At 40.0% G+C, this 24,074-nt stretch overlaps 1 protein-coding gene across 5 annotated transcripts in view; it reads right to left on the bottom strand.

Moving 5' to 3' along the window:
• LOC136877191 (rho guanine nucleotide exchange factor 7) overlaps positions 1 to 24,074 on the bottom strand; it is a 502,530-nt gene that overhangs the window by 208,914 nt on the left and 269,542 nt on the right. For 4 of the 5 annotated variants that reach the window (XM_067151001.2, XM_067151005.2, XM_067151002.2 and 1 more), the window contains 2 exons: positions 19,523 to 19,715; positions 14,824 to 14,913 (listed from right to left, as the gene is read on the bottom strand). In XM_067151001.2, the coding sequence (XP_067007102.2) occupies positions 14,824 to 14,913; positions 19,523 to 19,715 (283 nt within the window). Of the gene's footprint in view, positions 1 to 13,890; positions 13,994 to 14,823; positions 14,914 to 19,522; positions 19,716 to 24,074 lie in introns of all 5 variants that reach the window. The other variant, XM_067151004.2, reaches the window with a different exon arrangement.

Below are 24,074 nucleotides of genomic sequence, written 5' to 3'. Positions count from 1 at the left end.
GGGATGGGCGAACTCATGCATTCTGATTGGCTACTCCAAGGCCAGGGGTTTTCTATATATAGTGAGCGAGGCAGCGTTCGTGAGAATTTGGTCTTGTCTTGGCCTGATCTGCCTTTAGTCTGTGTTGGTCTGCGTCGTGTGCGACACCTCGCTTCTGGGATGGCGCACCTTCGGGTAAGCACTCTTGAAATCCGTCCGGCTAAAATTTCCGTAATGTTTGGTTGCAATTTCGTATAGGAGTCTACCCTAGCCTAACCTAGATTCGCCAAATTAATTATTTACGACGCCTTAGCTTTTCTGCTGGGGTTCCTGGTTTGTTTTCGAGGCTTTCCCATTTCTTATTTCACTAAATATGTAGATTGTCATTTAATACATTTACCTTGGGGTGTGTCTCTTGATGTACGCTAGAGTTTAGGACAGTACATTCACTTCACTGTAAATTGTAATTGTTTTTACGTTGCTTTTAACCTACTAACTTGCTTTGTACTACTGGATTTGTAACTAGTTGTATAGTCGGTTTGAAGTTTGAAACTCGTAGTGAAACCCATTATAAAAGAAACTTTAAGATATGTGTATCACGGAGCATATACTTCGTAAGTTGTAAGTTGGTGGATTTTGTTCGGAAAGTGTTTGTAAAATTTTCACTTGTAAATAATATTTTTCAAATTTAAGGATCACGGCGAATTATTTTAGAATCTGCAACCTAAGCCATATTCATGCCCTCAGAAGGTCGTAGTTCCTTCCATTTTCCTGGTTCATTGTCCACTAGTTGGCCCTACTGATATTTCGTATTATGTTGTTGTTGGCAGACATCCGCGTAGGCCAGCTGATGTTTCTCTGAGTGTATAATGTTTTCTGATAGTGTGTAGTTGCTCTTACCTTCCCCTTTTAACTGTGTTTGTGCCTTGTTTTGTGTAACCGCCGTAGTAAAGGTTACATTTGGTAGCAGAGACAAGCGCTGGGTTGCCGACGAAGAAAAGTGAACCGTGATCATACCTAACCTAAAACTCCGTAAAAGTTGTGGTTCGTATATCGCTTCAAATCTTGTTTCTACCTGTCAGGATGGCTCGCGCTGTTCCTAATCCTTTCCATTTAAGAAAGGCAGAACTGATTTACGAGTTTAAAATTTGCAAAATTAATTCAACAGGCAATGTCAGAGATGACACTAGCCTGTTGAAGCAGTCCCTTGACTTATCTATAACCATATCTGAGTTAACTACAGACGAGTTGCGAGAGTCTTTGGCCGTTATTAAAGATAGGTTAACTGAATTTAACGCCATTCTTGTGTCCTTTGGTGCTTCTAATCCCTCGCATGGCCAATTAGCGCAGGTTAAGGGGCAGTTATTACATTATTTAGACAGGATTAAGGATTAGTTGTCTATCGAATTGCCGGAAGTTGAGCGGCAGAAATGTCAAACCTTACTAGAACAGTTTTCCAGAGTTTTCGACAAAATCAGTGGTTTGCTTGAAGGCAATAAGTTAAGTAACACGGTTTCTGAAATTCAAGTGTCTACCCCATCTGAAATGAGTGACAGTGTTAATTCTGGTGATGCATCTGTTGCTGCTCAAGTGTGCGATCTGACACCCAGTGCTGGTGTTAGGCCTATTCAGGAGTCTGAGGTGACTAATGCTGCCCTGGGATCTTCTGTTTCATTATCTGGAACTAGGACACCTGTAAGTCATTCTAATGATATATCTCTTTTGCATGTTGGTACCTGTACAAGTTTTCCTGTGGTTTCTGCTAATTCTGTTGTGGCTCAGTGTTTGCCCTCTATTATTAATCAATCCGGTTCGGATGCAATGGTGCAAAACCACACCCCTGTCTTAGCGCCACCAGTATCAAGTTGCATAACCTCTACACAACCGGTTAATGTCCAAATGGTCTCTCAGGTTAGTGAGAACCTTTCTCAAATGAGGTTGTCTGCCCCCGTAACATTGCAGGATAACGTTAGTCCTAACCTATCCTGTACTCCGTCCTTTACACAAGGGCACCCGAATCAAAGGTACGAGGCCTCACTAAACCCTCTGGACTATTCTAAGCCTTCCCAAGCACCCCCTACACCTGTTTTTCCCCCAGATTTTCTCCAATCTGCCTCACCCGTTGACCACTGTGTTTAAGGGGGTGTCTAAATTTTCAGCTAACTCTGTTGATGAAGTTATTTCCTTCCTTCGCTTTCTAACCGAGTTCAAGGATCAGGCAATAGTGTATAATCTCAGTAACGACAACGTATTTCAAATTCTATACCCGCATGTCTCTGGGGCTCTTTCTGAGCATATTGTCAGGGCCATTTCGGAAAGAAGGTCTATAGATCAGTTTCATGCCACATGTGCTTGAATATTTCATTCCTGCTCGTGCCCTGTCTGCATTAGTGCAGAAGCACTATTTCAGAGTACAACATCTCAACGAGCCATTATCTGAATATGTCCAAGACATTAAGCTCCAAGCTAAGATTTTCCGGCTCCAATATTCAGAGGTTCAGATTGTTGCCAACATAATTGAAGGTCTCGCTCCGAACTATAGATCATATCTGGTTCTTTCACCCCGACTAGCAACGTTCGCCCAGTTGGAAGCAATTACAGTGTCCGCTTAAGGCATTCGATATGCTGACCAGCTACGCCTTGCATTAGCCCCACCTCCTATAAGCATGCCCTCTCCTCAGGATTCTAAAACCACCCCGTCACCTGCTTCCAACTCATATAATCCTCGTTCGTGCTTCAATTGTGGCTCCACGGCTCATCTCAAGCGGGATTGTCCCAAGGCTGGGACATTAGGCAATGCGAAACCTGCCATGGGTAGAGGCTCTTCCACCAATTCTTCTTGCCGTAACTGTGGATCAACTAGGCTTTTCTCTAGGCAGTGCCCACGTAACATTTCTGGCTCTGGACCCCCAGGCCATAGTAGTGCTAGACGACTAACCGCCAGTTCTGATGGTAAATCCTAACAAGGGTTATGAATTTCATGTTGTTGGTCTGTATCCCAAAACATGCCTTCTTGTCTTGTCAATCATGACTGCACCTTGGTTGATTTATTTAATTCTGAGGCTAATGATTGTTCCCAGTCTGACCCTGGTGTTCATTTCTTGCAATCTTGTAGGATTTCTGCCATACCTTCTTGTAAACTACTATATTTATGCATAGAGGTAAATAATGAACCTATCCGTGCGTTACTAGACTCTGGGAGTAGTGTCACCTTGATGAGTGAGACCTGGTACGATTCTACGAAAACTGTTTGCAAGTTACCTACATTACAATCCGTGTCCTTAACCTGCCATACTGCTAATTCCAATTCATTGAACATTGTAGGATCACTAGAGGTCAAGATTAGAGTCTGTGATTTCACCTGGAAAATGCCAGTTCTAGTGGCAAAGGATTTATCCTGCCAATTCATATTGGGTGCAAATTTTATTGTTCAAACAGGCATGATTTTGGACCTCCAGTTCAACAGATTCCGTTTTAAATTTTGTGCAAGAACCTTTGAGCTGTGTGATCGCTCCCCTATTCTGCCTTGCCACGTTACCGATGTTCCTGAAGATTCTGATGAACCCAAGGCTTTTGATTTTAATCACTTAACCAAAGAGCAGGCCAATCAACTTAGGAAACTCTGCGATAAGTTCCCTCATGTCTTCACCGACAGGTTAGGTGTCACCAATGTATTAGAATACAAAATTGAGGTTACGGATAACATACCTGTTCGCTCTCCTCCATACCGGTTGTCACCTCCCAAAATGAAAGCCCTGAAGGCTATCATTGATCAAATGCTTGCTGACGGAGTGATACGCCTGTCCAAGTCAGCCTATTCTTCTCCCATGTTTCTGGTCCCTAAACCGCAAGATGGTTATCGGCCTGTAGTCGACTATCGGATGTTGAACCGTAAGGTAGCCCTCCAATCTGTCCCACTTCGTGATTCGCACTCTTGTTTTTCTTGGTTCGCTAATGCAAAAATTTTCACCACCTTCGATTTAAATCAGGCTTATTACCAGATACCCCTTGCCGAAGAATCCAAGCATCTCACTGCATTTGCAACCGATTGGAACCCATATGAATTCGAACGTGTCCCTTTTGGTCTGGCGACTGGAGCGGCCGTCCTTACACGGTTACTAGATTATGTCTTATCGGACATTAAGTTCAAGTTCGTTTATAATTATCTTGATGGTCTTGTAATTTTTAGCAAAACCTTCGAGGAACACCTACTCCATCTCAACGAAGTGCTTGAAAGACTGCATAAAGCAGGTCTAACCCTCATGGCATCCAAGGTTTCCTTCACACAACCCCAGATGTCCTTCTTAGGACATATTGTGTCGGGGAGGGGTGTCTCCATCGATCAGTTTCGTACTGCCGCCATCCAGAATTTTCCCCCTCCAAAGGACGTCAAGGCTGTAGCCAGATTCATTGGCATGGTTAATTTCTTTCACAAATTCATTCCAATTTTGCTGAATGTGCAGCCCCATTAAATGCTTTGAGAAGAAAGGATGCCAAATTTGTGTGGGGTGATGCCCAACGTGAAGCCTTCATGGACTTGAAATCTGCCTTATGTAACGCTCCTGTACTGGCTATGCCAGACTTTTCTAAACGCTTCATCCTTCAGACTGACGCCTCTTCCTCAGGCATATCCGGAGTTCTTCTACAGGAATTTCAAGAAGGGCGTCGTCCTATTTCTTATGCTTCACGTGCCCTGAATCCTGCTGAGCGAAATTATTCCATTTATGAGTTGGAAGTCTTGGCTGTTGTCTTCTCGTTAGAAAGCTTCAGAATGTACCTGGAACATCTTCCTTTCGATCTGGAAACTGACAATTAGGCGTTGAGTTGGTACTGGCCAAGCCACGAAAGACCGGTCGTCTAGCCCGTTGGGCAGTGCACACCTCAGCCTTCCAATTTCAAGCCCGCCACATTCGTGGCACGAAAAACGTTGTGGCTGATGGCCTCAGCAGGATGTCATATCCAGGCAGCTCTGACCCTCAATCAGAGCCAACTGACTCATCTCCCGAACAAGTATCAGCTTTTGTTAATGTATTTCTCACCGACTCTCCCTTCCTTTTTAAGGATATATCCAAACATCAAGAGGACGATGCTGAGTTAAAAGGGATTATCGACAGGATTAAATCCGGTGAGCATGTTAAGCCCTACATTCTTAAGAATAGTGTCCTGTGTTGTCCTGCTCGCAGTCGTAGAGACCCCAAAATTGTAGTCCCTACTAACCTAGTCCTGGCTCTCTTCAAATATTTTCATGAATCCCCAGTGGGCGGTCATTTGGGTGTTTTCAAAACAAGAGAGAAGATTCGTAACCACTTCATTTGGAAATCCATGGATAGCGAGATTCGTACCCTTGTCGAGTCCTGTAAGATTTGTAACATCAGCAAACCCGCCCCGAATACTCATCTAGGTCTCTTGTCTTCTGAGCAAGCTCCTCGCCCAATGGAAAGACTGTTCATAGACTATATCGGGCCCTTCCCGAGATCTCGGAATGGTCATCGTTTCATACTCGTGTGTGTTGACGCCTTTTCGCGTTTTACGTGGCTGTTCCCCACTCGGATGGCTAACGCCAACACCACCATCTTGTGCTTGAAACAGATATTCGCCTCCTTTTCACCCTGTCAATTCTTGGTAAGTGATAAAGCAAGAGCCTTTACTTCTGCCCAGTTCCGGAATTTCTGTTTTGATCTATCCATTGCTCATGTAACCACTACCCCGTATTACCCGAAGCCCAATTATGCTGAGAGTGAATTGTAACCTGCGATCTGCCCTCATCGCTTATCACTCCTCAGACCACTCCAAGTGGGATTCCTCACTGAATTGGTTGTCATTTGCATTTAACACTGCTGTCCATGAAAGCCACAAGCAAACCCCTGCTTCGTTAATGTTGGCTTTTACTCCAAATTCTCCTCCATCTAACCTATGGTCAATTAATGATCTTTTGCCCGATGATGCCAGCCGAGAAAAGATCCGAGCTAATTGGTACCGTGCACGAAAGAACTTGAAGGTTTATTACGCTAAGGTCCAGCGTAATTACAACCATGGGCGAAGGCCGCACGAGCTCTCTGTGGGTGACCAGGTGTTTATTAAAACTCATCCCGTCAGTAGTGTTGCGGACCATGTTATCAGTAAGTTGGCCCCCAGATTTCGAGGTCCCTGCACCATCTTAAAGTTCCTTACCCCGGTGACATTATTGGTGAGCGATTCCGAAAGGAAAAGGATCAGCAAAGTCCACCTCCGCCAGGTCAAAGTACCTTAAGTCTGGTAGGGAAGGGTAAATACCGTTGTTGATGACCATGTAAGTTGTAAGTTATTTGTAAGAATTTAGTTATAAAATAAGTTTATTGTAAGGTATTTATAAGGTTTAAATAAGGTAATAATAAGTTTGGTTGCAAGTTAGTTGTAAGTAATTGTGAAGGTGAATACTTTAGCTATCCTCTAGTGTAATGGATTTAGTATTATAAGTTAGGTAGGTTTTACTTTAGGGTCACTCCTTGGAATTTATTCCCCTTACTTTCAGGTTTAGGGTAAACTCCTATAGTTTCCTTTCACCCCCACCATAATCTTGTCAGATGAATTATAGATAGCAGTGCTTACCCCGGGGCTAGTGCCCTAATATCCCTGGTGTGTGAGGGAGAGTCCCTACTGTATACTTATTAAGCCACCCTTTGGGTGACTGCACAAGAGCATTGAGCCCAGCAGCATACTTTCCTTAAGTATTCCCCTGTCTGCTGCGGTTTGTTTGTGTTACAGTGGCTGCCGTGACCAGCTTCTTCGGACAGCAACCTGAAGTGCCAAGTTGGGAGGCACACTCTGTGCCTTGGGCGCTACCATGCCATACCACGATCCTGTGACGAACGTCCTAATGGTGGCAGTCTGCCTGGATGGTGTCTCACCCTGCTGCTTATCTGGTGCAAGATACCACTGGACACTGCAATTACATGGCTACCTCGATCGGACTGAAACTGAATGGAGGCTGGCGACAGACGGCCATGTCGGCAGCCGCATCATCAGCAAGAACCTGTGGCCTAGCTGTGCTGTGTCTGGTGTGGAAAGGTGGTACAAAATACTGAGTCCATAACTCGCCTAATAGGAGGCTTTTGAACGCTGATTGGCAACAAGTGAGAAGTTCCTAGCTGAATAACATTTGGCAGAAAGAAAGTGTGTACATCCTTTGGTGGACAGAGTACAAATTGCCTAAACAATTGTAAAAGGTTCAGAAGGCGTTTTGGAGTGTAATCTGACTATCCATGTAGATTTTGTGATATTTTTTGAATAGGTGGATCTATGAACACCTTTATTAATTTTGAAAATTACTGATGAATCTTAAAATCTTGGCTACTAAAGGGACCTGTGGTGTGCTGACAGTTTGTTCTGTTTGTTATCAGAAGGTCTACGTCCAGAAATCGCGTGTGTTAGAATAAGGTATCTTTACCATCTGTACTGTGTGGGAACATTTTATTGCTTTCTCCCCAAGGAAACTATGTTAATGGTCGAGTGTGACTCGACTTTCGGGGGGGGGGGGGGGGGGGGGGAGGAAGATGTCACAGGTGAACAAGATAGTGGTAGTGGAAAGTGTTTTTGAAGACTTTATTTGTAAAGTATGATATAATGTTTTATTTGTAATGACCTAACCTGTACTGTGTAATATTTGTAACATATGTATTTGTAAATAGTAGATTTCTATTCTGTACTTACTGGAAGTATCTAGAAAATTGTTGAACAGGCTGTGTGCCTTTTGTGGGTTATGTATTCTACAAGGAATTTTCTAAGTATTCTGGAAATGGAAGATTCGCGAACGTGTAAATTCGAGAATGTTAGTTAAAGTTCGCGACGGGAGAAGGAATTGTGATTGGTGAACCTAGGAGGGGATGGGCGAACTCATGCATTCTGATTGGCTACTCCAAGGCCAGGGGTTTTCTATATATAGTGAGCGAGGCAGCGTTCGTGAGAATTTGGTCTTGTCTTGGCCTGATCTGCCTTTAGTCTGTGTTGGTCTGCGTCGTGTGCGACACCTCGCTTCTGGGATGGCGCACCTTCGAGTAAGCACTCTTGAAATCCGTCCGGCTAAAATTTCCGTAATGTTTGGTTGCAATTTCGTATAGGAGTCTGCCCTAGCCTAACCTAGATTCGCCAAATTAATTATTTACGACGCCTTAGCTTTTCTGCTGGGGTTCCTGGTTTGTTTTCGAGGCTTTCCCATTTCTTATTTCACTAAATATGTAGATTGTAATTTAATACGTTTACCTTGGGGTTTGCCTCTGGTAGTTCAGTGTCTCTTGATGTACGCTAGAGTTTAGGGGAGTACGTTCACTTCACTGTAAATTGTAATTGTTTTTACGTTGCTTTTAACCTACTAACTTGCTTTGTACTACTGGATTTGTAACTAGTTGTATAGTTGGTTTGAAGTTTGAAACTCGTAGTGAAACCCATTATAAAAGAATCTTTAAGATATGTGTATCACGGAGCATATACTTCGTAAGTTGTAAGTTGGTGGATTTTGTTCGGAAAGTGTTTGTAAAATTTTCACTTGTAAATAATATTTTTCAAATTTAAGGATCACTGTGAATTATTTTATAATTTGCAACCTAAGCCATATCCATGTCCTCAGAAGGTCGTAGTTCCTTCCATTTTCCTGGTTCATTGTCCACTAGTTGGCCCTACTGATATTTCGTATTATGTTGTTGTTGGCAGAGATCCGTGTAGGCCAGCTGATGTTTCTCTGAGTGTATAGTGTTTTCTGATAGTGTGTAGTTGCTCTTACACTCATTTTCCCGCTACCCGCCACAGCCAACAGCACATACTCTTAGCACTGCTTCAACCCTCTCCTCCTTTAATCTCACTTCATTCTGCAACACTAGCAACTAAATATCAGTCATTTCATCGCTACCATAGCAACCATTTAATACAATTACAATTGAAAATAAATGAAATTACAAACAACATTTTCTCTTCAACTCTTCTTTAAGTCAACCTATTTCAACATTACTAAAAAGGTAAGCGATCTACAAACTTCATTTTCTCTTTAAACTCTCCTTTCTTCCTTTCTTTAAAACACAATTCTCCTTTTGTTTCAGACTTCAATCCTAATTTCTCTTTCAATTCTACACAAGTTACTCCTTCCAACTACCATTTGACAAGCCACTTACCATCAAGCACCCTTCTTCTCTCGGACTACAATTTTATTTCTTCACATAATATTATAAACCTCACTTAAAATGGACCACAGGAGCGTCTCTATGCTATGAATTTTAAGAATTGGATCTGAACTCCACTCTGATTTATTCCCAATGTTCGAAATATTTAACACTGATAAATTTTCTCTACTACTCTTCTTGTTTCAATTTACCGTAGACCTCACTTGAAGTGAGCAATGTATTAATGCACCATGCTACATTTTATTCATTAATGTGTTAATCAATCTGTTTAGGATCTATTAGTTTTCTATTATGCCCTCAACCTCCACAGGACACCTATTTGCTATATTTGAACAAGGACTTTCAGGAGGGTGTATAAATTTTACGACTATCCATATTTTAATCAACCATTTCGCTCACCATTTGTAACATCATCTTCACATTTATATTTAATTTAATTACAATCAGGTAACTTTCAGTTTGAGATATAGGCTGATGATGCTCTTAATTAAAGAGCAAAACATGTCCCTACAGTTTTAATTTTTTTAAAAATTCTTTTTATGTATTGAAAAGCTGGAACAAATAAACTTTCATATTTATTTGACTTTAAGTGGTATGTTCCGGGCTGTCAGTGGAGAGATGGCGTGGGAGGACATCAGTAGACGAATAAGTTTGACTGGTGTCCTTAAAAGTAGGAAAGATCACAATATGAAGATAAAGTTGGAATTCAAGAGGATAAATTGGGGCAAATATTCGTTTATAGGAAGGGGAGTTGGGGATTGGAATAAACCAGGGGAAATGTTCAATAATTTTCCAATTTCTTTGCGATCATTTAAGAAAAGGCTAGGAAAACAACAGATAGGGAATCTGCCACCTGGGCGACTGCCCTAAATTCAGATCAGTAGTGATTGAGTTGAGTTGACATCCACTAGAAATGAACACACTGATTAGTCTATTAATTCTTTAATCATATAATTCTCACCATTGTTCACTCTCATTGACATTCTGCATTTTAATAACTTACAATAGAATTCAGGCATTCTATTATTTTGTTTCTAGTTGCTTTACGTCACACCGACACAGATAGGTCTTATGGCGACGATGGGATAGGTAAGGCCTAGGAGTTGGAAGGAAGCGGCAGTGGCCTTAATTAACGTACAGTGTAAAAATGGGAAAGCATGGAAAACCATCTTCAGGCCTGCCCACAGTGGGATTCGAACCCACTATCTCCCGCGCGCCCCTAACCGATTCTTTGATGTTACTATACAACCTATTTACCTTTGTTTCATTACATAATCAACCAAGATATAATTTAACATCAATCTATTCTATCTTAATTTTTCACCAATTGCTTTTAATTTTATACAAGTGTTCAACAAATGTGATTTATATTTATTGAAGTATACCAACAGATCATAAGAATTTTCACGTGTTGTGTTATATCCTCAAGACAGTGACTTATTTTCATGGATATTGAATATTAGATTAGAATAATTTTCAAGTATTATGCTATCTATTTTTGTTATATGTATGGCCAATTAGTTTTTTGAGTGTTTTAACATCGTATGGCTAATGATGTCCTAATATCAATAGGCCAAAACTAGTACCATGATTAAAATAAATTGATGTACCAATTTTATATTGTATTGATTAAGTGGATTGCCTCATTTGTCTACTATAATTTCTGTATGCAATTCGTCATCACAGCTTATCTGTTGTGGCAGGGAAGGGACATTTCTGAGACAGTTCTCTGGGCCCAGACATTTTCTCCGTGCACGACTACTAAGCATGGTTCTACATTCTCTGTGTGTGCAGTTTTATTTCCTTGACATGTAATAAATTTTTACATTGGTTCCGTATTGACTTGAGTATACAGAAAAATTCCTAAAACAAATGTACAAGTATACTCTCCACCTGTTCAATACAAAGTTGTTGGTCTGTCTAAGAAATTGTATAATAGGAGATGTTTTGACATTACTTGAGGTCATCTTCAGCTTGAGAGTACAAAGAAAAAAGACACGAATAAAACAGTAATAGATAAAGAAATTAATGAGATAAAAGACATTCAACAGTTATAATAAAACCTCAATATTTAAAATGTTCATAGTTCTTTAGTCTTGTTGTAGTAAGATGAATGCTTATTAGAACAGAAGTCCAAATTTGAACAAAAATTAGTTTGGCTGGAAGAGTCCCTTAAAAATTAGGTGGACTGTTTTAAATGAATTGTTGGATGTTTTTTGTTTTTTCAGTTCCAGAACACAGTGAAAATTTGGTCTCCTTATTTCTTCATGGAGAGTAAAAATGTTATACAGCAATTCAAACTTTCCTCCAGCCCCGTGTGTATCGGGTTGATGTTGACCTTCACACTGTGCATCTGAGCTTGTATTTGCGTTATTCACTCGTAAGTCACACCACAATGGCACTTTGTAGCAAGGTGGATTCACAAGAGGAGGAATGGATAAGAGACTTACCCGAAAGAAATCCACATGAATCAGATGTTTGAGGTTTTTCGGATGATCATTATGATGATGGTTTAGAACTGAGTGACCAGCGTTCATAAAGTGAACTTGTCATCATTCCATTTTTCGACGTAAACAGGGGTAGAAGGGGATTTATGTTCGGTCTCGTGAACTCTGCATGGATTATTGAAAGACGTGGCACTCGTTAAGTAGATATATTCTTGCTATCTTTCTGCCTTGTCTTCTTTCCCAGAAGTAGTTTTCCATATCTGAGCTCTTAATATTCACACACCTACTTTTCCTTTCTCCAAAGGGTTCCTTGATTTTCCTGTATGCCGCATCTACCTCTCCTACGACCATACAACGTTCAACACCCTTGCACTTCTCTTTCAGCTATTCTTCCTTAGATGCCCTGCACTTTCTACCTACTTCATTCTTTAATCGCCGGTATTCTTTTCTGCCCTCTTAATTTTTCATATTCTTGTATTTTCATCGTTTATCAATCAGGTCTAATATCTCCTGAGTTACCCACTGATTCTTACTGATCTTTCCTTTCTTTCATTTCTTCAGTAGCACTAGAGAACTCATTCTTCATGACTGTCCATTCTTCTTCTACTGTGTTTCCTTCAGCCTTTTCATTTAGTCCTGGTGCAACATGTTCATTAAAACAATCCCTCACATCTTTTCTTTCAACTTATGTAGATCCCATCTCGTTGCATTCCTTCCTTTTTTCAATTTCTTCAACTTCAAATAGCATTTCATGACCAATAAGTTGTCGTCAGAATCCACGTCTGCTCCTGGGAAAGTTCTAAAATCCAACAGCTGGTTTCTGGGTCTCTGCATAATCATAAAGAAGTCTATTTGATACTTTCCAGCATCCCCAGGTCCTGTCCATATGTACAACCAGGGTTTGTGGTGTTTGAACCAAGTATTAGCAAGGACTAAATTATAATTGGTGCAGAATTCAATCCGCCGACTTCCTCTTTCATTCCTATGTCCCAATCCGAATTCTCCTACTGTATTGCCTTCTCTTCCTTGGCCTACCACTTTTAAAGATAAAAACTTCATTGTTCCGTATTGAAATTATTGATGTTAAAAATTAAATGAATGAAAAGGAGGTTCAACCTATTCAATACTTAAAAGAAAGAAATGCAGTAATCACATTCGTATTTAAATGGGACCGGTTTCGACCTTAGTCCAGGTCATCATCAGCCGTAAAAACATGTACAATGTTTATGAATATAGGGAGGTCAGTTTCACACTTTGATAGGCACAAAGAATGTGGTGTCGTGTCTTTGTGCCTATCAAAGTGTGAAACTGACCTCCCTATATTCATAAACATTGTACATGTTTTTACGGCTGATGATGACCTGGACTAAGGTCGAAACCGGTCCCATTTAAATAGGAATGTGATTACTGCATTTCTTTCTTTTAAGTACTGAATAGGCTGAACCTCCTTTTCATTCATTTAATTTTGGCCTACCACTGCATTCCCGTCTGCCATCATAATTAGATTCTCGTCACCTTTTACATATTGTTTAGATCTTCTATCTCTTCATATATTCTTTTGATTTCTTCATCATCTGCTGAACTAGTAGGCATATAGACTTGCACTATTCTGGTGGGCATTATCCCGTTCTTGCTGCCAACGTACTTCACTTATACCAACTACATCTAACTCTACTCTATCCATCTCTCTTTTCAGATTCTCTAACCTACCACAACGATTCACAACATTCCAAGCATCATGGTTGCTTGCTAGTCACTTATAAAACGATTTATGTTCATTATACTATGAACTGATTGAGCATAACTTTGTATCAACTTATTCGAACTTGATATACTGATAAGTAACAAAAAAAGACTACAAGCTGGTGTAGGGAACTGCTGCAGACGACTTTTTAAATGCATGTAGTTTGCTTGTTTTCTCCAAACAAGCTTACTATTTGTCAGATTTTAAACGAATATGGCAGCTATTGAGGAAGATATTTCGAAAGCTTGAAAGTAACAAATAATGGTTCCTCATATGCGGGGAAACTAGTTCAATTTAGTAAAGGAAATGGTATAGAAGTGGAAATAATCAAACATTTCATTACCCTGGATCACAATTAAGAACAGAATTTGATTCTGAACAGTGAAAAAATAATTCACAAACATGTTGAATTATGATTTTTTTTACCAAAATAACTTTTTCCAAGAAATTAACAGGATTTTTGTGGATCTGCATGCAAATAATATATTCAAATTCCAATGCAAATCTCTTAATTTTTTCTTTATTTGTAATGCCACTGGAAAGGAAACAAAGTAACAATTGTGCAACTAACCTCAAATAGTCGTAACCTGCTGGAGAGCTGTAGATGTTACAATACAAGTTGAAACTCCTTTCAATTTTGATATGTTTGTGTCTCAAATGACAACCTTGAGATACTTGAAATAAAAACAGAAAAAATAATTAGAAACTAAGTGTGAACTAGGTAATCATCCAACACTCCCCAGCGTTCTCTCTCCTATATTCAATACACTGTACAAAAAAGGTTTAGAATTAAATTCCAGCAAATTAATGGAGAGAAGGAAACTAGTAAGTTCCATGCACAAATATATAAATACCACGTGCAAAAAAAATTCATAACTCAACCTTGTAGGAATGAAACACAGTACGTCGAGGTATTTGTCGTGAAGGAAATTACTACATTTCAATTTAGCTGTTAAAAAGAGCTGCAATAAAAGCTCTGCAGTGCTGAAGTCAGGTGTATTGCACTTTATTTGTAAAGGATTACAATTAAATGGAAATGTAACACAATTTCCAACATTCTCTTCTATTATCCCTCCAAATTTTGAGTACTGAATTTTTTTTAGACCAGGTATAAATGAACGCGAAGATGATCAGCACAACATTCAGTTACAGTTGTCTTGAAGTAGCACAGTTCTATAAGATTCATGCCAATGATCCACAACATCCTTAATAGACTTTTTACACGTTTGTTTCTTAAAATATTGGTCCTAGAGTATTTTTGAAAGATTTCAAAATAGATCAAATGTTACTAGTATGGAATTAAATCATTTAAAGTTAGTTTGTTAGTAAAGCTGGACAGCACTCTGAAAGCTGCTTTATAAGTTATCTCATAACTTGATGTAATTTGAATAATAATATACAAAGAGAATATACATATTTAAGAACAAGAACATACAACACGACTTCAATTGTTCACTTCAAATGAGTATTTACAATGAACAAAACTCACTGAATCCTTACATACCTGAGTTGACCGTGTAGCGAGTTTTGGCACTTGTACAATAAGCTTCAATAACACGCAAGATCTGTGCGTCCTCTTCAAAACTTCTTTCATCTGAGAAACACAATCAACAAACCTTGATAGTTACTGCATCTAATATTTGTAACTAAAATGTGACCAATATTTGGTAGTTTTCAGTTACTACTTGTTACTGTCATATTAAATTATTTTCTGTCACTGTCTAATTATTATTTCCCATGCTTAGGAAATAACAGTGCATTTCAGAAACTCAAGGTAGTCAACAACTTGTCAAAAGCAAGAAGTTGACTAAAACAGGCACAAATAAGGTAAGTTTATCAGTTTTCTTCATATTACTGCACTTATCTTTTGATTGAGCATACAAACTCTTCACACCAAACAGATCGAAACAACCATTTATAAAACAAATTTTTCTTAACTAATCAACTGTTCTGTTTGTTAGTCTATAGCTGTTTCTATCTGCATTCATATCAGCTAATCTTTCCTTTTTCTTTACTTTATCCAAACAAGTTATGCCCATGGACAGACATCACGAGAGACGGTCTGGGTGGCAGGGATACTTGATCTGGATTTAATCCTGTTGCACGACGATGGGAGAAGGAAGGACATAAAATGCAGACTAGCAGAACCAAGTTTGCTTACTTCAAATATTGTATGGTGAGATGAGTAGATTATGAATGAACAAGGAATCAAACTGGAGAAAGGAGAATGGTTCTGGTGAAATTTGACCACAAGAAGAGACACCAGTTAATTTTTGAGGAAGTGAAGGTGATAAGAACAGTAGGGGCAGACCAAACAGATTAGAGCAGCACACGATGTGTTGGGCTAATTTAAACCACCTTGAGTTGGCATACAAGAGGGCTTCTCACAAATTTTCCGCAAATCTAAGTGCAAAGAAATTCAAACTTGCAAAGAGACTGATGTTTGGATATGGATAGTGGTGTTCACTAGAGCGAGAGAGATTAGACAAGACTAGCAGCACTCCAGCAACAGCAGAGCACTGCACAGAATGGTAAAATGGCAATACTTGGAACTGAAAAGAAGAGAAGAACGGAAGACTACAGAAAATCGTTTTCTGTTACTCAGGTATCTGTGATTTCTGATGTACTTCAAATTGAAATGTTCTTTAATGATATGACTACACTCTCCAGGGAAATGCTGGGTACCACCACGAAACAGCATTACAGTGGCTCGCAGTTGGATTGGCACACACCTCTCCCTTGCAGCACATCCTTCAGTGCAATGTGCTGCCTGCAGTTGTGTCAGCAACTACTCCCTAAGATTGAGAAGCCCTAAACAATCTTCTGCTAAAAGTGGAAAGGAACAAACAATCAAGAAAAAGAGAGAGAAACCCAGTCCGGGGTCTTGATGGCATTACTCTATGAAATTGACATTGTTAAATACATCTGAAATTCCACCTTTTCAGTACTGTAATTTACCTATTAAAATATAATATTTTGGGACAAAACATGTTCCACTATAATCCAATTAATAGGTAAATGGATAACTAGGCACTGAAAGGAGCTTCAAAGGGCCTGTAAGGGATTACCCTGCGCACAAGAGAACAAATAAGAATGGAGAAAGGCTTGCAAACTTGTGCAAATCATGACCACACACTGTAAAGCCAAGGTGAGTAAAAAAGACAACCTGGGTAAGTCCGGGCAGATAGACCACATAGCGATCCGAGACAAAAACCATGCGGAGATCATGAATACCAAAGTCAGAAAAAACAGCAGAATGGAGTCTGACCACTATCTCACTGAAATAAAATGTGGATGGATACCAAACAGAACCAGGACAAACACGAACACAAACTCACACCAGATCGAAAGAGAACTGCTGAACAAAAACAAGAGATCAATACATGAAGAACCTGACAGTGGAGAATAAATGGGAGAACTTCAAGGACAAGGTTAGAGAAGAATCCAAATGATTGGCCTCTAATAACAAGAGAAGGAAGCATGAGTGATGGACAGAAGAAAGTGAAGAGGCGGTGGAGTACAGGAAGAACATTTAGCTAAGGTGGCAGACTACCAAGAAGGAAGAGGACCTGTCAACATTTCATACAGAGAGAAGGATGGCTGCCAAGAAGGAAAGGTGGAATGAGAGGCTGGAAGATCATGCGTTTAAGAAAAACAAGTCACGATCCTTCTTTTAGGAGATGAAGAGCAAGATAAAGGGTTATGAGGCGAGAGAACATTTTGTGAAAGGACAAGATGGGGAGTTGGAAATAGGTGAAAAAGACGTATGCGAGGAAATGGCAGATATTTCAAAGATCCACAGGGAGTATGACACTACAGTACAGCAGAGACATCAACCAAGGACGAGCACCCACCAGATCAGAAGTTTGAAGGCAACCAAGGATCTCAAGAACAACAAAGCGGCAGGTAATGATGGTATATGCACCGAGGAGATCCTGCAATAGAAGAAAGCACGTATAGAATAATAGTGGATATCTGGATAAATAAGAAGATACCTAGTGACTGGAAAAAAGTCATAATTATACCAGTACATAAGAAAGGAGACAAAAGAATACTGGACAACTACAGAGGTATCTCGCTGCTAAACATTGGGTACAAGATACTCTCGAGAGTATTGCTGAATAGAGTGGAAGCACAGCTTGAATCGACCATAGAAGAATACCAGGGTGGTTTCTGGAAAGGGAGAAACTGCATAGAACAGATCTTTGGACTCAAGAGAATCACAGAACACAGACACCGGAAAGGAAAGGACACAATAGAGACATTTGAAGACTTCGCAAAAGCCTACGACTCGAGAGACAGGAACACACTACAGAACATCCTACGTGATTACGACACATGTATTGGTGGGGGAAACATTGGAGGCTACAACCGCTAGAGTAAAATACCGGAGTATGTTGTCAGACAGCTTCGAAATTAAGACGGGAGTACGACAAGCCGACGGTTTGTCACCAATATTATTTAACCTAGTTTTGGAAGAAGTGGTGAAGCAGTGGATACAGTTGACTAGAAACATGGGAATTGAAGGTGTACAGATTGGATATAAGATCAAACACAATGTCATAGTGGATTGCCTTGCCTTCGCAGATGATGTGGTATTGTTACATCAGAAGGAAGAAGACGTGAAGTTGGCACCAGCAAATCTAGCCGAGACTGCAGCAAAGGTTGGTCTAAAAATAGCCTACAACAAGACGAAGTTACTGAATATGAAGACTGATTGGAATGTAAAAGGCCAATTGGTAGAGAGAGTCAAGAGCTTCCGATAGCTAGGTCAGAACATCACGGGTAAAGTACAAAGCAACAAAAGTACCAAAGACAAAGCTCAACTGCTGCTGAAACTATGATATGAAGCCATGACTACATATGGAAAGAAGAACCCCTTCAGGAACGCCAAACTGCGACACTACATGATAACCATCAGGAATGCTGCATTGTATGCAACTGAAACGCTGACATTGGGCAAGAGAGCTTGCATATAATTGGAGAAGGAGGAAAGAAGAATCTTGAGACATATATGGGGCACCAAAATGCAAGGTGAAATCTTGGTACACAGATCAAGGCAGGAACTATATGCGAGTATAGAACCAATCTTGAGTGAAGGTTAGGATTTGTTAGATATCTCATGAGGATGAATGACAGTAGGCTGACGCAGAAGGTATGGAATGCAACCTGCTTAACTGGAAATATGTGGATGAAGGAAGTCAGAGAAAATTGGGAGACTATTGGCATAAAGGAAAAATATCCACTGATGACAGTACAGGACAGGTCCAAAATACAGAAAGCTCATGGAAGGTCACAGATGGACGGACACCAGGATCCAGATTCAAATCACGGAAGCAGAGAGAAAGAGGAGTGAGAGAGTGAAGAGGTATTGGGAAGAAGGAAGACGTGCTGAACAAGTCACTGGTGATCCTTAGGGGTCATAACGAACCGAATAGAATAGGTAAATAAATATTTCACAGTATTGAAAATGTGAAATTTATATCAACTATGTTTACTTGATAGTACTGTTACATATGATATCGGCTGACATATAATCAAGAAGCTGTTTTACCGAAAGGATGACAATGCGAGACAAGGCTATATGCTCTCCGCAATCCCTTAAGCAATTATTTTAATTGCCCTTGATGAGTTGAAAAGGAATAAAAGATCAGCGTGAAGCTATCACTATGCCAATGACACCATGACACCCTAGAATTCGTTCTGAAGACCATCAACAAAGTAAAAAAAAAGTAACAATTGGAGGATGCTCCACACGTTCTCGGGCCTGTACCATCAATTATTAAACGTCGAACATTAATTTAACCTTAATTCATGTTCAACATTTAATAATTGATTTTCAATACGGTCAAAATGAAAATAATCACCTGTACCATCAAGCCGGGAGAGCAGTGTATTTCGGTTCATGTTGAACCAGGTCTGGTTTCCCGGATGCGGCGAACGAGTGTCTTCACCTCGCCCTCCTCCTCAAACCACACTTCAGCTTGACCAAACCATTTCAGCCTGGCTTTGACTCAGATCTTATTAAGGGGTTCTATTCTCATTGCAAATGATACAACTAATCAAAGTAGGGGCTTACTTATCCTATACTTCCCACATCAAGATGAGAGAAGAACTGGGATTGACGCCGACCATTGTCTATCTTAGTTAAACGGGGCAATGAAGCACAATCTCACACAAATGAAACAAGAGTTCTCACTTACTTGGTTTCCTGGAGCCACGACCTGACTTGCGCGAACTGTCGTCACGGCCGAGAGCTAAACATGGGCGGAGAGGGGGCGATGGACGGAGGCAGGACATGCTCCAGCCCTTGTCAACTGGGCGGACTGCGGGTCTGATGCTGCTCGTTTTCAGCATGCTGACGTGTGGAGACAAGGGACCGGTCAAGAGGCTCTTCTGTAACATGGAAACTCCCTTGTTATAGCGACTGTTCCACGACATTCCTCGCGTGTAGTGCAGACAAAAAGGTCATCCTGTAGGCCTCTGCACTTACTCAATCTAGTTCTATCAACACCAGACATTTCTGATCATGTTTCTAACGCAATGAGAACAAGCCTGCAGCACTGCAGGATTAGGTATTTCAAACACTTCTTGTAACATACAATAATTATAAACTTCATCATGATCCATATTGACAAACATTACATTAATAAGAAATTAAAATTATTAATTACTTCTTGTAATGCAAACAACAGACTGCATCATTATAAGTAATTCAAAACTAAATTCTAGCAAAGAACATTTGAGACACTGATATCTTAGTAATTAAGAATTCTTGGACCCTAAATCATATTACCTTTTTGTCTCTTGAACACATGAGGAACTGGACAGCATTAGCAACTTACAGTTATACAGCATTGATCTAGTTTTGACATGATGGATGCAAGATTTACACAGTAAAAACCTAACTTTAAATCTTTGAAGGAAGAGAGGCTACTTATATGAAATGTATCAACTGAAACACAAGATTAGCTTTAAAGAGTCCTTCCTTTCCTTGGCATAAGAATTTACTAATTTAGTAAAAATGTAAAAAGCAACATGGCATCCTATAGCTCAAAAATGATAAAAGGACAGGACAGGTGAGTTACTGATGTAAGGTGTTTTTCTTGCAATTTCTTCCAAACTATCTAATGTGTGTTAGCCAGAGACACTCTACTGCTCAGTCATTGATGGTAATGATCAGTTATTACTGCTGACGTTTGTTAGTACAGTCACTCAATTGTTAAAGGGTTGGAAATGAACAACACACATCGCATGCTGTTATGATGCTCATACCAATATTTAACGACACTAGTTCATGCAGACACATGCTACCACCCATCATAAACTTCACCTGCCGTGCTGATTAATCCACAAACCATTTCTGCCTACCCTCCCTCACAACTTTATTTTCGGATAGTTTTCAAGTGGTATTTCATTAATAACACATCTTTTACAACAAGAGATGTCAAATAGTGATAACGAAGAGAAAACCAAAGACTCTTTAGTGGCTGAAGTGTGTCTACATGGTACAGTAAATATGTGGTGAGCTCCAAATCCTAGAGGACTAAATACGCTGTGTCTACATACATACCTACAGTAAATATGCGGTGAGCTCTAAATCCTAGAGGACTAAATATGCTGTTTGTCTACATCCATACCTACAGTAAATATGCGGTGAGCTCTAAATCTTAGAGGACTAAATATGCTCATGTCTACATCCATACCTACAGTAAATATCTGGTGAGCTCTGAATCCTGGAGGACTAAATATGCTCGTGTCTACATCCATATCTACAGTAAATATGCGGTGAGCTCTAAATCCTAGAAGACAAAATATGCTGTGTGTCAATATCCATACCTACAGTAAATATGTGCTGAGCAGTAAATCCTAGAAGACGAAATACGCTGTGCGTCTACATCCATACCTACAGTAAATATGTGGAGAGCTCTGAATCCTGGAAGACCAAATATGCTCGTGTCTACATCCATACCTACAGTAAATACGTGGCGAGCTCTAAATCCTAGAAGACCAAATATGCTGTGTGTCTACATCCATACCTACAGTAAATATGTGGAGAGCTCTAAATCCTAGAGTACTAAATACTCTGTGTGTCTATATCCATACCTACAGTAAATATGTGCTGAGCTGTAAATCCTAGAAGACGAAATACGCTGTGTGTCAATATCCATACCTACAGTAAATATGTGGAGAGCTCTAAAACCTAGAGGACTAAATATGCTGTTTTTCTACATCTATACCTACAGTAAATATGTAGTGAGCTCTGAATCCTGGAGGACTAAATATGCTGTTTGTCTACATCCATACCTACAGTAAATATGTGGTGAGCTCCAAATCCTAGAGGACCAAATATGCTCGTGTCTACATCCATACCTACAGTAGATATATGGTGAGCTCTGAATCCTGGAGGACTAAACATGCTCGTGTCTACATCCATATCTACAGTAAATATGCGGTGAGCTCTAAATCCTAGAGGACCAAATATGCTCGCATCTACATCCATACTTACAGTAAATATGTGGTGAGCTCTGAATCATGGAGGACTAAATATGCTGTTTGTCAACATCCATACCTACAGTAAATATGTGGTGAGCTCCAAATCCTAGAGGACCAAATATGCTCGTGTCTACATCCATACCTACAGTAAATATGTGGTGAGCTCTGAATCCTGGAAGACCAAATATAATCGTGTCTACATCCATACCTACAGTAGATATATGGTGAGCTCTAAATCCTAGAGGACTAATTATGCTGTGTCTCTACATCCATATCTACAGTAGGTACAGGGTGAGCTCTATATCCTAGAAGATGAAATACGCTCGTATCTACATCCATACCTACAGTAAATATGTGGCGAGCTCTAAATCCTAGAGGACTAAATATGCTGTGTGCCTACATCCATATCTACAGTAAATATGTGGTGAGCTCTCTAAATCCTAGAGGACCAAATATGCCGTGTGTCTACATCCATATCTACAGTAAATATATGGCGAGCTCTAAATCCTAGAATACCAAATACGCACATGTCTAGATCCATACTTACAGTAAATACGGGGTGAGCTCTACATCCTAGAAGACCAAATATGCTCGTGTCTACATCCATATCTACAGCAAATACAGGGTGAGCTCTAAATCCTAGAAGACCAAATACGCTCATGTCTACATCCAAGCCTACAGTAGATACAGGGTGAGCTCTATATCCTAGAAGATGAAATACGCTCATATCTACATCCATACCTACAGTAAATATGTATTGAGCTCAAAATCTTAGAAAACAAAATACGCTCGTGTGTCTAAATCCATATCTACAGTAAATATATGGTGAGCTCTAAATCCGTAGACGAAATATGCTGCGTGTCTATATCATTACCTACAGTAAATATGTGGTGAGCTCTAAATCCGAGACGACGAATTATGCAGTGCATCTACATCCATACCTACAGTAGATACAGGGTGAGCTCTATATCCTAGAAGATGAAATAAGCTCGTATCTACATCCAAACCTACAGTAAATATGAGGTGAACTCTAAGTCCTAGAGGACTAAATATGCTGTTTGTCTACATTCATACCTACAGTAAATACGGGGTGAGCTCCAAATCCTTTAAGACAAATATGCTGTTTGTCTACATCCATATCTACAGTAAATACGGGGTGAGCTCCAAATCGTTTAAGACAAATATGCTGTTTGTCTACATCCATACCTACAGTAAATACGGGGTGAGCTCCAAATCGTTTAAGACAAATATGCTGTTTGTCTACATCCATATCTACAGTAAACATGTGGTAAGCTCTAAATCCTAGAGGACCAAATACACTCGTGTCTACATCCATACCTACAGTAATTACGGGGTGAGCTCCAAATCGTTTAAGACAAATATGCTGTTTGTCTACATCCATATCTACAGTAAACATGTGGTAAGCTCTAAATCCTAGAGGACCAAATACACTCGTGTCTATATCCATACCTACAGTAAATACAAGGTGAGCTCTAAATCCTAGAGGACCAAATATGCCGTGTGTCTACATCCATATCTACAGTAAATACGGGGTGAGCTCTAAATCCTAGAGGACCAAATATGCCGTGTGTCTACATCCATACCTACAGTAAATACGGGGTGAGCTCTAAATCCCAGCATACCAAATACGCTCGTGTGTCTACATCCATACCTACAGTAAATACGGGGTGAGCTCCAAATCCTAGAAGACCAAATACGCTCGTGTGTCTACATCCATACCTACAGTAAATACAAGGTGAGCTCTGAATCCTAGAAGACCAAATACGCTCGTGTCTACATCCATACCTACAGTAAATACGGGGTGAGCTCTAAATCCCAGAATACCAAATACGCTCGTGTGTCTACATCCGTACCTACAGTAAATACGGGGTGAGCTCCAAATCCTAGAAGACCAAATACGCTCGTGTGTCTACATCCATACCTACAGTAAATACAAGGTGAGCTCCAAATCCTAGAAGACCAAATACGCTTGTGTCTACATCCGTACCTACAGTAAATATGGGGTGAGCTACGGTAAATATATAGGAGGAGGCTCCATGTCAGCCGTGAGAGGTGTGGTCAGGTGATTTGGACGTAACCACATCACAGATAGTTGCTTTCCATCTTGAACACAATCAGTCCATTTCATCTGACAAGAAAATTCCCCCTTTCCATTCACATCAAGGGTTGAATGTTGTATACTACCGTTTCACGTATTAATTAAGAAATGTTAAAATCCCTTTATCTTAGCATAGTTTT

This window comes from Anabrus simplex, chromosome 7, assembly GCF_040414725.1.
Source record: "Anabrus simplex isolate iqAnaSimp1 chromosome 7, ASM4041472v1, whole genome shotgun sequence".
NCBI lineage: Eukaryota > Metazoa > Arthropoda > Insecta > Orthoptera > Tettigoniidae > Anabrus > Anabrus simplex.
This window is presented reverse-complemented; position numbering and strand designations above follow the sequence as displayed.